The 15,843-nt window shown below is 39.7% G+C and overlaps 1 protein-coding gene across 1 annotated transcript in view; it reads left to right on the plus strand.

Moving 5' to 3' along the window:
* Positions 1-10,939, plus strand: part of LOC123978194 (adhesion G protein-coupled receptor F5-like) — a 27,993-nt gene extending 17,054 nt beyond the window's left edge. The window contains exons 14-28 of the mRNA XM_046061360.1: positions 857-1,018; positions 1,533-1,694; positions 4,312-4,418; positions 4,511-4,569; positions 4,658-4,797; positions 4,880-5,095; positions 5,549-5,758; positions 5,848-6,000; positions 6,082-6,260; positions 7,098-7,256; positions 7,379-8,758; positions 8,886-8,927; positions 9,737-9,796; positions 9,945-9,993; positions 10,069-10,939. Of these exons, the coding sequence (XP_045917316.1) occupies positions 857-1,018; positions 1,533-1,694; positions 4,312-4,418; positions 4,511-4,569; positions 4,658-4,797; positions 4,880-5,095; positions 5,549-5,758; positions 5,848-6,000; positions 6,082-6,260; positions 7,098-7,256; positions 7,379-8,758; positions 8,886-8,927; positions 9,737-9,796; positions 9,945-9,993; positions 10,069-10,139 (3,149 nt within the window). The 3' untranslated portion in view covers positions 10,140-10,939. The remainder of the gene's footprint in view (positions 1-856; positions 1,019-1,532; positions 1,695-4,311; positions 4,419-4,510; positions 4,570-4,657; positions 4,798-4,879; positions 5,096-5,548; positions 5,759-5,847; positions 6,001-6,081; positions 6,261-7,097; positions 7,257-7,378; positions 8,759-8,885; positions 8,928-9,736; positions 9,797-9,944; positions 9,994-10,068) is intronic.
* The last annotated feature ends 4,904 nt before the right edge of the window (positions 10,940-15,843 follow it).

Raw genomic sequence — 15,843 nt, forward strand, 5'->3', positions numbered from 1 at the left:
CCAAACGCAATGCTTGTCAGTTTGCAAAAGAGGTTTATTGAGGGGAAAAAAGGGAGAGGAGAGACGAGAGGTGAAAAGGCATAAGTTGGACGCCGGTGGGTGCGGAGGGCCGAGGAGCTGGCGGGGCTGGCAAGGCTCAAGTGAGGCGACCGAGAGGGGGCAGGAGGCTGAGGCAAGAGGGGCGAGGAGCGTGGAGGGAAGCCGGGGGAACGCCGCGGAGGCGAGGGGAGAAGGCAGGTAGGCAAGCCCAGCTGACTGAGTGGATGGCGGAGGTGAGTGGACCTGGCGGGGAGAGAGAAAAGACAGGGTTAGTTTCGGGAGACAACAGGTCAGAGAACAAGGTATCAGAGGGCTTAGAACGCAGAAGTGGCACCATGACTGGAGTGACGACGATCAAGCGGAGATGGAGTGGAGAACCGGGGTAGAAATACTGTTGAAGATGAGGCTGATGGCTGGCAGGTGTGGCGGGCGGAGGTGGAGGTTGACGAGACACAGGTGCGGATCGTCAGCCGGGCTCCGGGGCGGAGAGGGAGAGAGGACACACAGAGGGAGAGGGGAGGAGACACGGGGCAGAAAACAGAAATGCGAGACGAAGGAAAAAGAAACAAAAGAGCACAGGGCACTCACCGTCAGCCGGGCTGCCACCGCAACAGTGAAGTTCAAAATCATTAATGTAATTTGGGGCAGGAAAGGAGAAGAGATGCATCTACATAATTTGTGAGGACAGCATGTTCACTTATTTTATAAAGATTTATTAATTATAGTAACATTTAAACTGTTACCTTTTCAGCTACTAGTGTAACCAGCCAAAATACCACAATTGGCTCTAATACATCAGATGTTTCCCCTTCCCTAGCTCCAACCACAGCCTTGACAACGACTACCAGTACCGAGGGTACTACCCCTGTTCCCACCGAGACCAGTGCCACCACAAATGCTACGAGTACCCTTTCAACAGCCAGTGCAACTACAACTACACCTGCAGTTACAACACCACCTACTAATACAACTGTTACAGGTATTGTTTCATTGACAAAATGGGGTAAGGAGGCACTTTGGATTGCCCTATGATCCATCCAAATGATATCTTACATTATGGATTACATTCACCTTTTATCAGATGAACACCACTGTTGGCATTGTGCCATTTGGTGGCTAATATTTCTATACAATTTCAAACTCAAACATGATGCTAATTGTACTACAGAGGATTGTTGCATTGGGTCAAGGACGAAGCAACGGAATTTAAGTTGCTCTTCGGTATAGGCATAGACGAGGACAGAAAGAATTGTGACTTTCAGGCACTAGAAAGTGAAACATTAATTAAAAAGCCTTAATTATAACTTTACCCAATGTATAACTTCAGAGTCCATTGATTTCTTCTGGCAGTCCATGAGCATGATGTCTGGGAAGTTCAAAATCATAAATGTAATTTGGGGCTGGAAAATAGAAGAGATGCATCTACATAATTTGTGAGGACAGCATGTTCACTTATTTTATAAAGATTTATTAATTATAGTAACATTTAACAGTTGGCTCCACAACATCAGATGTTTCCCCTTCCCCAGCTCCAACCACAGCCTTCACAACAACTACCAGTACCAAGGCTACTAACACTGTTCCCACCGAGACCAGTGCCAGCACAAATCCTCCGAGTACCCTTTCAACAGCCAGTGCAACTACTACTACTACAGGTGCAGTTACAACACCACCTACTTCTACAACTGTTACAGGTATTGTTTCATTGACAAAATGGGGTAAGGAGGCCCTATGGATCGCCCTATGATCCATCCAAATGATATCTTACAGAATGGATCATAGTTTACCTTTAATCAGACACACACCACTAGGGCTGTACAATTAATTTTATTTGGATCACAATTTAAATTTTGTTCATCGAAATAAAACAATTATTGTGACACATGCTATTTCACAATAACACTTTGTTTTGCGTTATAAATCCAGCGCACCCTTTCCTTTATTCCTTTATCCAAATTATAACTTATTATACATTTTCAAACTCAAACTTGATGTTATTTTTACCACAAAGGATTGCTGCATTGAGTCAAGGAAGAAGCAATGGAATCTCAGTTACTCTTCACTTATTTATGAAAAAAATAAGTATGCTTACTTCTTTTAAATAGCTTAATTTACAAGTGCAGCCTCAAAGAATTCCCTTTTATCATGCAAGCTTGATAAACGTTTTGGCTTCTTCACAAATACAAAGAGCTAATTATGCTCAATTCACATTCTGTCAAAATTTAATTTTTTAAATTTAATTAATTTTGGATATCATGCATCGCTGGCTACCACAATTCACTATTACTGCAACTTTGTTATTATTAAAAATACTTAATCTGCAGTAACTTTTTGAAAGGTGTATCAATTAATTGATCTTATTTTTAAAAATATACAAACAAGATTTTGTGCAGATTACTTCCATTACTTGAGTAACACTTAGCGTCTTATATTTTGTAGAGCTCAAGTGCTGCGCATGATAGAAAGGCCTTCAGGATAGTGGAGCAAATTCCATCAGAGTCAAGTGATGATGAATGGCTGCCAGAAATAGAGGGATTACCAAATGCTAGCAGGAGTGATAGTGGAGCTAAGGATGCTGAGGATGCTGAAGGAGCTGAGGGTGCATCATCTGACAGAGCTAAAGCACAATAAAAAACAAACAGGTCTGGAAAACCAAAGACAACCAGTTTGAGGAAGACTTACCTGCTTTTTTAGTGTGGAAAGTGAATGTTGAGGGAACAGAACCAATAGATTTCTTTATGCATCTATTTCCCAACGATCTGATGAATGAAATACACAAAGATATTTGTAGGAATTAATATTGCCATGTTATACCTCAGATACCCAAGATCAAGAATGTACTGGTTTTTCAGAGGAAGGGCTTTGTCTTGATTTGGTAGCGAACAGATTTGAGGACCCCTCCGATAAGGTTTGGCCCTGGAAACCACTGGTCCAAGCTACCGAAACAGAAAATGCAAACAAAGTACATCTGTGTACAATGTCTTGTGGCTTTGAGCTCTGGGTGCTTTGCCAATTTTCATTGCCATAGACAATATTATTATATATTTTTGTAGAAAATGTTAATTGGACAAATATACTGTTCAACGCGGGGAGGTAGGGAGGGGCTGAGGAGTCAAAAGTAAGGAGCAAGAGGCAGGGAGTAGACAGGATCAAGGAGTAGAAGGAGAGAGGATAGAGGCCCAGGAGTCAGGAGCGAGGTTTTAGCATTGAACAGTATTAGAATATGTTATATAAAATATGTGCACATTAGTTTAACAGCATGAAAATGTAGTTTTCACACAATATATAACTGAATTCATTAGTTTGTTAAATACATATTTCTTCAGTTGAAAACTCAAACACATGTTGTCCACCCGAGTTTTCAGCTATTTGAAAAATGTGATTTAAACAATTGAGTTCAAGTTTTGTTTTTCATGCCTAAAGAGCAATAAAAACACAAAAATCCTGACTGAAGCTGCCATGCACAAGGGCTAAAAACCTGAGAAAGTGAACATGTTACTTGTTGGAATTAAATTCAGATAGACCAAGGGTGGCTCTTTGCAAATCTCATCTGGTTGATTCTGGCAGTTGTGGAGGCGTTTCAGTAGGTGTTACGTCATCTGTTACCCTCACTCTGCACTGTTCTTTAATAAAACCTTATATTTAGGCCTTCAAAAGGAAAGAAATAGTGCTTAAAAAAGCACCTGAAAGTCTTTGAATTTCATTTTGTAATGTCTGTATGAACACTGTAACAAGTGTAGTGTGGACAAAGCAAATGTTTGATCGCTTTTCTATTTTTTATAACGTTACCTTCACTTCACCTGGTTCAATGTCTCCACCGCGGCCGATTTCTGCTCTGCTGTCTGGTGTGTGTGTGGAGGTGTGTGTGTGTGTGTGTGTGTAGTAGCTGAGCCCTGTCTTCGGTCAAGCAGACAGAGAGGACAGAGATGTTAGTGCAACCTTAATGACAGCAAAATATGGTATGGAACTCTGAGCATAGTTTTTTTTCCCCCTTCATTTGGCGAAGGCGCTGGGGAAATAATATGCAGTGCCTAAGTATGAGATTTCCAAATGAGAGTACAAATTTACCCATGCCTTTTTTTTAATCAGCTGACCCTTTTTTTTAATCAGCTGACCCCGGGGCGGCTCCCTATTCATCTTATTATGAGAAGTGTAAAAATATTTTCAGTTCATTATGAAACTGTGGCTGGTTGCCACAGTTTGGGTAATTAATGTGCATCACTTGATAATGTATAGCTTTGCTCATGTTTTTCATTTTTTTTAAATAAACAGGATTCAAAGTGGAAATGTCAATCAAATTAAACAAGGAATACACAGCAGAATTAAATAATACAGAAAGTTCTACATACAAGGAGCTTAAATCAAGGATTAATTCAGTCGTAAGTACACTGTTAAGACCATACAATTCAAACTTGTATTTTAAGTTCTTCGTATTCTTATGCTAACATCCTTAACCATGTCTCTCCCACAGTTAAAGGAGCAGTATAAAGGAATAACAGGGTTTATCGATGTTGTTGTGACGGGATTCAGGTATGATAATTCTGGCATTAAAAACATTTGAAGGTAGAAATACCTACACATTTTACTTCACATCTCTGGCTTTTGTTTGTTCTTACAGAGAAGGAAGCATAATTATAGACTTTGTTGTTCAGACATCACAAGTTAATCCGGATGAAGTGGCTAAAGCAAATTCAAATCTCATAGAAGCAATGCGGCCTATTGCCCCTGTCATTGGCTCAGTTACTGCATTTTACAACAGTAAGTTCAAAAAAGCTAGAAGTTTATTACTTTTTGTTTTAACTTCATTGAATTCTTAACCGATCTCTAACTTTCTTCAAAGGTTCAACTCCAATCACCTTTCCAAAACTCACTTATACTGGCAGCCCCATGACGCTGACGTGTGGGCCCCCTCCTGAAAACATTAATGTGGGACAAATTTTGGGTTTTGAGTGGAAATTTAAAGAATTGGAAATTAACGACAATGAAAGGATTAAAATAACTCTTTCTAACATGACGTCTATGCTTACAATTAAAAACACCATCCTTCCAGATATTGGTAAGTCACAGCTAGTTGACTAATAACAAATCAGGAACCAAGAAATCATTAAACAATTTGGATAATACAGTAGTTACTCAAGTGTAAACCATAAAGCTGGGTTCTACATTCCATGATACTGTGAAATGAGTTAATTTCCAGAATATTGTGAAAAAACATGAACTTTGTCTTTTCCTGTTTAAAGTGACAATTCTCTGAATTGACTTTTGAAGGTGACATTCTGCCTTTTTCATCATTATATCCATATAACAAATAGAAGACCATTATTGCTACTGCAACTTACATTAAATGTACTGAAAGCACCAACAGTCATGTACAAATATTGTCAATGTATCAGTATCAGAATGTTGAGTCACAGCTATGGGGAAATACTGATATGTTTACAATTATCCATTGTTCTTCATTTTACAGTATACCAATGCAATCATTAACACTTATTTATCTTATTCACAGGACGTTACAAATGTACTCTGAGGAGCAAAGCAATGGAATTCCTTCAAGAAGGAGTTTTAACAGTAAATGAAATCAAACAAGCTCCCATTCTGAGGCTACAGAGTAAAGTTAATGTTAAATGCGAAGAGGGAAAGATACAAAAACTTCAGTGTTGCGTGCAGTCCTCCTATAAAGTGAAGTGGTTTCAAAATACAACTGTTTTACAATTTAGTAAGTATGAACTGACACTGAAAACTCCTCTATCTGTTGAGAAGTTGGACACAGCCATTAATAGTTTATCTAAATAATGCTGTTCGCAGATCCTAGTGATGCAGGAGAAAATCACTGCATCATCCATGATTACAAGCTAGAAAGCTGCACCGGATCAAAGCCAACAGAAATACATTTCACATGTAAGGTAGACAATCCACAGGGTTATGAAATGACAACAGCAATGACCATTTTCAGAGAAGGTAAGAGCAACACTTGAAATGTATTGTTCCTTTGCTATTTTTACTTTATATTTCTTTAACACTGACTATTTCACTCTCAAGATGTGACATGTAATGATACTGTGTATGGGACTGGACGAGCACGTGACATATCAAGCATAGGATGTGATAAAGGTCAAGAGGGGCGCAAGTCTGCAGTCTGTCAGGAAACAGGAAAGTGGAAACTTTGGGAGGACACCTGCATCATAACAAATATCAAGGAATTATTAATTTTTTCAAAGGTAGGTGATCTGGGTATAACAAATCAACCCCATCAGAAAATGTTGAAACATACAGTATACCATACAGACAAATATTACTTACTGTATTCACACCAAATCAGTAATGCTATGTCACCAAAATTGTGAAATTTAAGTGTGTGAGTGTGAACAATTGAGTTCGAACTAAATATACAGCTGAGCTCTGATGCCACCAAATCCGTTATATCTCCTCTCTTTTTCCTGTTAGCAAAAAGCAGTTTATTAAATATCCAGGTACTGTTGCAGCTTCTCATTGTTAGAGTGACAAATGTCACAGGTGGCATGTCATGTCAGCTGTCACTGATTAATGGTAAATAATTTAGTAATTTGATGAGAAGCCAATATTTTTGTCTGTTGTCTATACACAGCCACATATCATGTGTGCGGGAAAAACCTCCTCTCTGTAACACAGCTACTATCACAAGTGGACTAGTGTTTTTGTAGTTCAAAAAATTCCAACAGTGAAACAAAGTGATCTCCCAGTTAAACTTTTATTCATATCATATGAATAGTTTCAGTGTATCATCTTCAGAGTTTTGAATCAGAACCTTCAGTATTTGCATGAAGAAGCTTGTGAAAGAATGTCAGATTTAGTAGCTACAGCTGTTACGTCAATGTGTTTGATACATGTAATCAACATTAAAGTAAATATGGTATTGGACTCTGTAATGGGATATACCCAACATTGAAGGACTGGGCAAGTGTTTCTGGTGGCCCTGTAGAAATCTCTGCATTTGCCATGAATAGTTTGCAATCTCAAATGCATAAAATATAGTGTCAATACGGTTTGTGTTTTGTGTGCGTGCTTCATTCTTTCAGGATTTGACTCAGAAGGAAGTTCCTGAATTTGTGGAAAATCTATATAAAACTGTCCAGGACAAAAATGTTGCAGAGTCATCTGCAACCATATCAGCTATTGTTGACATCTTAAACAACATAGCAAATGTTTCCACTGTTGTCAATGAATCTGTCATGCAGGTAGGTTAAATCTTCTCTACTGTAGCCTCCTAGTAAAGGATGTATGTGTTGTGTCAACAAATGTACTTTCTGACTTTCTCATGAGGCTGTACTCTCACAATCAAATGTCTCTTCATTTGCAGGATATACTTAAAACTGTTGATTTCATCATTGGTAATGATACAGCAGAGTCCTGGGTAGTTCTTAATTCAAATAAAACCAGCAATGCAAGCTCAGTATTAATGGGTTCACTGGAGGCTCTGTCTGATGGGTTGGTCGGGGAGTTTGCCATTAAGACTGAACAGATCCGGCTCAACAGAACCGCGTTTAACAACTCCTTCAGGGCAGATCTGAGCTCCAGCATTGTCATAGATATCCCAAACACCAACATTAACAACGTCTTTATCACCACCATCACCTTCACCAACCTCAGTAATGTTATGCCAGCACGGAACTCCAGCTTTGACACCAGCCTCTTCAACACCACCAGCAATGAAACTGTCATCAGTAATACCATCAATGCTGCTGTGGTGCTAGTCCAAATTAATGCAACAATTCCGAAAGTCACTCTGAGCTATGGCAAGCTAAACAAATCCCTGTCACTAAACCCTCAGTGCGTCTTCTGGAACTTCACGCTCTATGATAATCTGGGTGCTTGGGATGATAAAGGGTGTAAGTTTGTTTCTGACATAAACAACATCGTAACCTGCAGTTGCAACCATTCCACCTCCTTCTCAATTCTGATGGCAACGGACGTCCCTCCAGAACTGAAAGATGCCTTGGATATAATCACTTACATTGGAGTAGGGATATCTCTGGCAAGCCTAGTTATATGTCTCATAATTGAAGGATATGTTTGGAAAACCATTACGAGAAATAGCACTGCTTTCATGCGCCATGTTTCCATCGTTAACACTGCCCTGTCTCTGTTGATCGCTGACATCTGTTTCATCATTGATGCCTCTATTGCCAAGAACACCCTTGAAAACCCAGTTGGGCCATGCAGCACAGCAACATTTTTTACGCACTTTTTCTATCTTGCTCTGTTCTTTTGGATGCTTGCGTCAGGCCTTCTGCTCCTTTATCGGACAGTCATGGTCTTCTCCCACATGTCTAAGTCAACCATGTTGGCCATTGGCTTCAGTTTAGGCTACGGGTGTCCTCTAATTATAGCCGTTATTACGATCGCTGTTACAGCACCAGGAAAAGGATACATCAAAAGATCGGATGCTTGTTGGCTCAACTGGACTGAGACAAAAGCCCTGCTGGGCTTGGTAATACCTGCCTTGACCATAGTTTTCATTAATATTTTTATTGTAATCGTGGTCTTGTTCAAAATGCTGAGAAGAGGTGGGGGGGATGCAGCCCATAGAGAAGAAAAGCACACGCTGGTGGTCATTACAAGGTGTCTGGTGATTTTGACTCCTTTATTTGGACTGACCTGGTCTTTGGGAGTGGGAACCATGGTATCGTCAACAAATAAAGGAATTCACATTGCCTTTGCATTCTTCAATTCACTACAGGTAATTTCATCCATCCATTTGCATACAAGGTTGTACTATAATGCTTTGAAGGCAATGTTTTTGTGTAATAAAACATTTTACGTTTTTCTTTTCAATGATAAAGAAATGTACATCTGTCTTTCCTCAGGGAGTCTTCATTTTAGTATTTGGGACACTATTTGATTCAAAGGTATGTCAAAAAATATTTTACATTTTGGGAAATTTACTGCTTCTTTGCTGAGAGTTAAATGAGAAGATTAATATGACTGACAGTAGTGGAGGAAGAATTCAAATCCTAGTAGTTGTAGTAAAGATAACAATACCAAAATGTAAAAATACTCCATAATGACTTACCTGCAACTTCCACATGGCACGGTGGCAGCAGTATTGTGGCCATTCTAGACAATGCTTGTGGTTCCTATTTTTGACGGAAGCTGCATCAAGCTGCACAGAAGAGACTGAATCGGGTAGAAGGTCAGGCACAGAAAGGCATAGAGAATCTGGTCAATTTTCAAAGTAGAACACCCTGTGCAGACTCCCGATTGTAAATCATCAATAAACACAGTTAATACAAAAAATACACCATTTAACTATGTAGCCTAATTAACCATTGTAGAAGCACAACTATCAAGCACTAATTACCAAATCAACACAATCTAAACTTAGCTGCTCTTAACAGGCCTAGTAGAAGCACAAAACAATTTAACGACGAGCAAACAACGTACTCTGCTCCTGAAACGCTTCTGAAATGCTTGCAGTGGAAGTCCTGAGGATAGAGCAAAATCGCAGCACAGCCGGAACGCGGCTCAGACGTTCCATCTGGAAGTCCGGGATTAGTGTTCTACATAAGTGGTATATAGAGTGGTATCAATCTTCAAATTTTAACTCTTGGCAAGAAAGCGAAAAAAAGTCTATTTCTTAAAATGTCTTGCTAAATATTTCCCAAATTGCAGTAGTTAAATACTATTGTTTTTGACATGAACTTGATTGTGCCTGTAGATCCTTTCTATCCTCTCAAGGAAATTACTTACATCAAGCACAGACTCTAATCCAACAAAAGTAAGTGATTTTTAACATCCTAAAACTATTGCATGGACTTTTTTTTTGTTCATTAATGTGACCTTCCTGTACAGAAATGATTACATTAAATAACAATTTTTGCCTGCAATCACTTCATTTTAAACATATTCATTTGTTTCTACTATAGCGTTCTCTCAGTGGACTAAACTGGATGAGTCGATTTCACAGAAGAAGAAGTAAGCTGTTGTTTTGGTTAGTAGCTTTTCTGTTTATTGGAATTAGCAGTCTGATACAATTTATTTTTCTTTCAGATATCTACCGTGTGTCTGAAGCCGCAAACTCAAACAGCACTGGTTCAACTGAGTCCTTCATCAATATATGATTCAACACATACAATTTATTTTACAACTAATTCAAAAGGTCTCCCAGTTGTTGTAAAAAATCAGTACATAAACCGAAACTGTTTTGTATAACAAACTTAAATTCCCTGGGAAAATATTGTACAAGCTGATGGAACAAACATAGTCAGTTTTGAAACCAGAGAGAAAATTGTGTGGTATCAAACAAACCGATCTTTGCATGGTCATGTTAATTTTCTAGTTTCAATAATGAGAAGTCCTAGGAAGTCACGTTTGACATTTTCTAAATGTAAATTTCCCTGAAACAATATGGTGACTGAAACTGTAACATGGCATTTTTGTTGCCTCTTGCTGCTAATTGTAGCTGGCTTAGTGTAAAGTCTAGTGCTGCTTTGTTTGGTAACAGAGACTGAATCAGTGACTGTGTAGGGTAATGATGAGTTACTATTTTAATCTACACTGAAGTAGTGACTAGTTTTTAGGTTTTTCATGATTTGGTTAACAAGTTATCCATACTCTGAATGGGTGGGCTTAACCAGGATGTGGTCTGAACAAACCAGAAGTTGCTATAGTTATTAGAAAACTATTAACAGAACACTACATTTAAGTCCTATAATAAAATCACAGTCTGTTGCCTTTGTGCCAGGAAATCTTCTGCATATTGGTGTGGAATAACACGTGCAATTTCACAAGCATAGCACTGCTATAATATACTGACAATGTTGTTTTCTTAATTTAATTGTTTATTTAACATGTGGCCCAAAGCTAATGTGCTGGTAAAAAATTACATTCAATTAAAGCAAGAACTGGTACTGCAATGAAATAAGGCTATACTCTTTATTGAAACCCCAGATGTGCTTGTTAAATATTAAATGTGTACAGTTCATTGAGTTGTTAATGAACAGTAGATGTATTTTTTAATTCTAAATAAAAATTCTTTATCTTTACAAGAACAAAAAAGTGAAGCTTAAACTACCTCAAATTTTTTTTATCCCATATTGTTTACTACTGTAAATTGTCAATCTGTCACCATTAACAGACAAATGTTGCCTGTTCCATTTCGTATAGGGTTTGCCCTCTAAGGCCCCATCGACACTACTCTGTTTTTGTTTAATGCAAATACAATCTCCATGCACTCCAGCATTTCAGAGTTGATCTCCATCTATATTAAAACGCACATCTAGTGGCCGTTCAAGTTCACAGGGCATGCGTGTGCCGGTGTAAACATGAAGCAGATAGTCTATTCTGCAGTCACAGAAGATTTGGCGAAAGAATAAAGCACTACAGATGAAGAACCACACCAGATTTTATTTTGCATGGACCGATAATGAGCTGGGACTGTTACTGAATACAACACAGGAGTTAAAAGCGACTGTGGCGGCGGAAAACAGACTGGGAGTCATCGCAAAGTAAATACGGCAACATGTAAGTGTAGGCTATAAGTGTTCTTTGCACAGTACAAAATATTTTTATAAAAATACCAAGTCAAAAACTCTGTCAGTAGCATTGTGTTTCTGCTTTGCATGACTTATGAGACCCAATCAGAGAGCCAAATGTGAGTGTCTGCGTCATCGTTTCTAAAGTCCACCATTTTTTCCTGTCCGCACTAAAACGCTCTTAGGAGTTTTAAAATGAAAACGGGGTCGGCAGCATTTTCAACCTTCTCTGTTTTAGGTCTTTGTTTTCGCCATTTTAGTCTGGACGGGAAGTGAAAACGTAGCAAAAGGTCATCGTAATAAAACAAAAAGGCAGTTGTGTGAATGGGGCCTAAGGCTATCACTAGTGGGTTTATCCCTTGTGCGCATGCGCAGCACTGAATAGCTTTGAATACGCCCACCAGCGGGGTTGGGCCACAACTACGGTGTCATCCTGTGTAAAAGTAGTCGTGAGACCTGGTAGTGGGCTTACCATTTTTCTTCACTACTCAACTAAAGAGCAACTAAAGACCAACCAAAGAACGGAAGAAAACTTTTCCTGAAAAACCATCAGAGTGGGGCATGATGACGGCGACACCATGCAGGTGTGCAGTCTCTTTCGCACGGGCTGCATCCTGCCCGGAGATCTCCATCCCCGGTGTGAGGCTTGCAAGCTGTCTATAATGAGCTCTCGACTCCCCAAAGGAGAAGCAGCGGCAAGCGGAAAACTGGGCTGTGCAGGACGAGGAGGTGTTGCAGCCCACCCACTCGTTGGATGAAGCGTTGGAGTTCCTGCTACCTGAAGAGCAGGAGTCAGACAATTCTGCTCCTTCCATTCACGGGCACTCGTACAGCTCTCCTCTTGCCCAGCTCCTGCCCATGGAAGACGCTGGTCCCGAATTCAGCAACTCCAGAGCAAGAGGTTACTTCTGGGGGTACTTCAGGATTTCCCTTTTCACCACCACCTCTCTGTAATCTATTCACAGCCTCCTTAAGAAGCTCCTGCCCATCGTACAGAGGGCTGCAACACACAAGCACCTGCTCGTCCTGCCAGCTCAGTAACAGCTCAGGATGAGATGGCTGAGGTTCTCGCCCTTAGCCAGCCAGCTCCCCCCCAATCATACGCTATCAGGAGGGTCCGGCTGCTGAGGCCTCCCACTCCGCCTACGTCCCTATCATAAAGGGGGAAGGGTTCACAGATATGAGCTTCCCCACATGCTCCCCCTTGAGCCGGGAAATGTTTGAACATTTATGCCACTTCACACAATACGTACGTTCACCCCAACAGTGCCCAGCTGTGGACTTTTGCATAATCACAGCACCAGCCCCACATTCCTTCTGTCTGGATCCAGAGGTGTGTGACTGTTACCATATGTGTGCTCCACATTCTGCTCTGCGTGCCCAAAGAATACTATCAGTGAGCAGAAAACCATCCTTGCGAGGGAGCATTTATGCTCTGCCTGCACAAATGTGGCATGAGAATGGGGCTGTGACAAGCTCGAACTTGACCCTGCCTAAGCGTTTGCAACTGCAAGTGCAACACTTGCTCTCTCACAGAGTCTACGCTCGCTCGTCAAGGTGACTTAAGATAGTTTGGAGGCAAGATAACTACTTATGTCTGATTGCCTGGTAGGGGCACTTATATCATCATGACTGCAATCAGGGATTACATCTGGTCATGGCCCCGCACTGGTCCAGCTGTTGTAGGTGATTTAGCGTTTTTTCTAAATGCAGAGGAATCGTGTGGAAGGCCCTTTGTTTATGTAAATATACAGTATATACAGTACATCACTGGGTGCTGCTGCTGACTGGTGGTATGTAGGCTGTATAGATAGTGAAGCACACATACAAATCTCCACACACATTTTCATATCGCCACATGCTGCTGATCTCTGCAATGGCAAAAGTATAGCAAAAGTCGCATGTAAATACTTTTAGGTCTGCCAGAGTTGTCTGTATTTCCAGCTCTTGGAGCTAAATATTTAGAATTTTTAGCCATTAATATCTATGTGAATTTATAAATGTGTCTACACATTTGCAGATCTCTGTAGGCATTTACAGATTTGCAAATTGCAGTACGCTTGCAGATTTGAATACATATTTGGATTTTTTTTTCACAAAAGTGCAATAACATGTGGTTTGCAAACTCTTTAAACAAATAAGATGCTTTTTACCAGCAGTATTCCCTTTACACAGTGGCAATAAAATATTTCTTGTAAATCTCAACTTAAACATTAATGTAATCAAATCAAAACAAAGCTATTTGCCACTGCCAGGGAATTACCTTTTATCTAGCTTGATCATAACAGGCACTTTCTGAGCCACAGGTTAACATATAAATCTGGCGCAATGGATAAGACACATGCCTTAGGTGTGAGAGACCTGGGTTCAAGCCCCCACTGTGGCCCATCCACCATTGTTTCCCTGAGCAAGACACTTAACCCCTCATTGCTCCGGAGGCGTGCGACCTCTGACATGTATAGCAATTGTAAGTTGCTTTGGAAAAAGCATCAGCTAAATGAATAAATGTAAATGTAATTAATGCGTTAACAGGATAATAACACTAGGTAAAATTGAAATCGAAGGAGAATAATGGGGAAACGCATGAAAAGATGGCAACGTGGCAACGAGGGGAGTCTTTCACACCAAGATCCCTGTCTGACTGAAGGCCCTCCAAACCCAAATCCAAAGTAGTTGGGGTTGTAACGAGGTCTGCTAAATGAATTTTGTTCTACTCAGTGCAACCGAACCTTCTGTGGACATAAAGTAACTGACTTTACTTTACAACTATTAAAGTGTCCGTTTAACACTCTCCTAACCTTCCTATGAACTAAAGGTTTATCAGCCTCTGGGTTGACACAACCACCATAAACTGATGCCTCCAAAATGGACCTAGACACACACAAACCCAAATGAAAAGAAAGAGTCCTTTTGTTCTCTCCTTGCATTAGAGTGTCAAACTGATTAGGCTGGCAGAAATGGTCACAAAGTCTACAGGCCTGGCGCTTTGAAGAAGATACTCCCAGGTTCTTCCATTCTACCGTTTCAAAATCTATAGTCACCAAATTGCAAATATGAAAACTGTTTAAATAATATTGTACAGAATGTCACTCTTTCTTGTCATATCATTTCTCACGCTTCTAGACCAAGAATTGAATGAGATATGAATTACAAAACTAATTAGATTTAATGCCACATTCTCATCATGGAGCCACAGTGCCCTCCGAAGGACAAAAGAGGGATAACATCCCAAGGGACCCAACTCATTTCTTTGTATTACAAAGATATTTGTTTTTCTTGTTCAGTTAAATAGTCTTTGTCAAACTTTTAGCTAGTGTTTCTCTCCTCTTTTTGGTATTTTTACTATTGTCCTGTTTATCAGTAGAAGTTATGTTGAGAGCAAATTATCACAGGTCTTGGTGTAACTAGGAGCTGCTCTGAACTTGATGATTTCTTTGTTTATTTATCTATATTTACTGTCAGTGTTATTGTGTATTATTTAACGTGATGTTGTGTTTCAACTAATTTACTATTTAACTATTAACAATTGTTTAGCTGTCAGGATGTGTATTGTCCTGTTCAACCATCTGCCATGATAAGAATGAATTGTGTTGTTCAACTGTAACAAGAGTACACAGTGTTGATCTTTAAGAGTGGTAAGAATATCTTCTCCTTTCCCCATAATTAATGCTTAGGAATTATAAGATTGTATAGCTGCTTATGACATTGAGCAGAGTGTTGACATTGTGGAAATATATATGATTAAATACAAATAGACTTTCTAAGACATTACTCTACTATCAGACACTCTCCTGAACTTTCCTGCCTTCAAAGATTTCTGCCTGTGATGGCCACAGCCGTGGCCTCACAACCAGATGAAGAGCGGTAACCTCATGCACTGACTTTGTTGTGTTCTTTAAGATTAGTTTATATATATTCATACACATTAGACAGTTTGTAGTAAATATTTATTTGGTTACAAATAAACTTACAGGACACTTAGTTTATTTCACATACTTTATTTTAGTTGACTATACAGAAGCATCTTTTGGAACACACACCATTAGTTAGTTTTGGATTTTCATTTTGTTATAATTCTTGTTTCTGAGCTTACCAGTGTTGGATGCCACACCCAGGAGAGATCCAGGAAGTCTGCTGGCTTAAAGGGTTGGTGCTCGGAGCAGGAGCAGCTTTATAGGAGAGGTGGCCTGATTGGACACTACCACTGCTTGCTATGTCTGGGGGGTGGCTTTATTCTCTCCTTAAATATTTTGGGGTTTAGATTTATATTATATTTGAGTATTTTTGAGTT

This window comes from Micropterus dolomieu, linkage group LG10 (assembly GCF_021292245.1).
Source record: "Micropterus dolomieu isolate WLL.071019.BEF.003 ecotype Adirondacks linkage group LG10, ASM2129224v1, whole genome shotgun sequence".
Lineage (NCBI taxonomy): Eukaryota > Metazoa > Chordata > Actinopteri > Centrarchiformes > Centrarchidae > Micropterus > Micropterus dolomieu.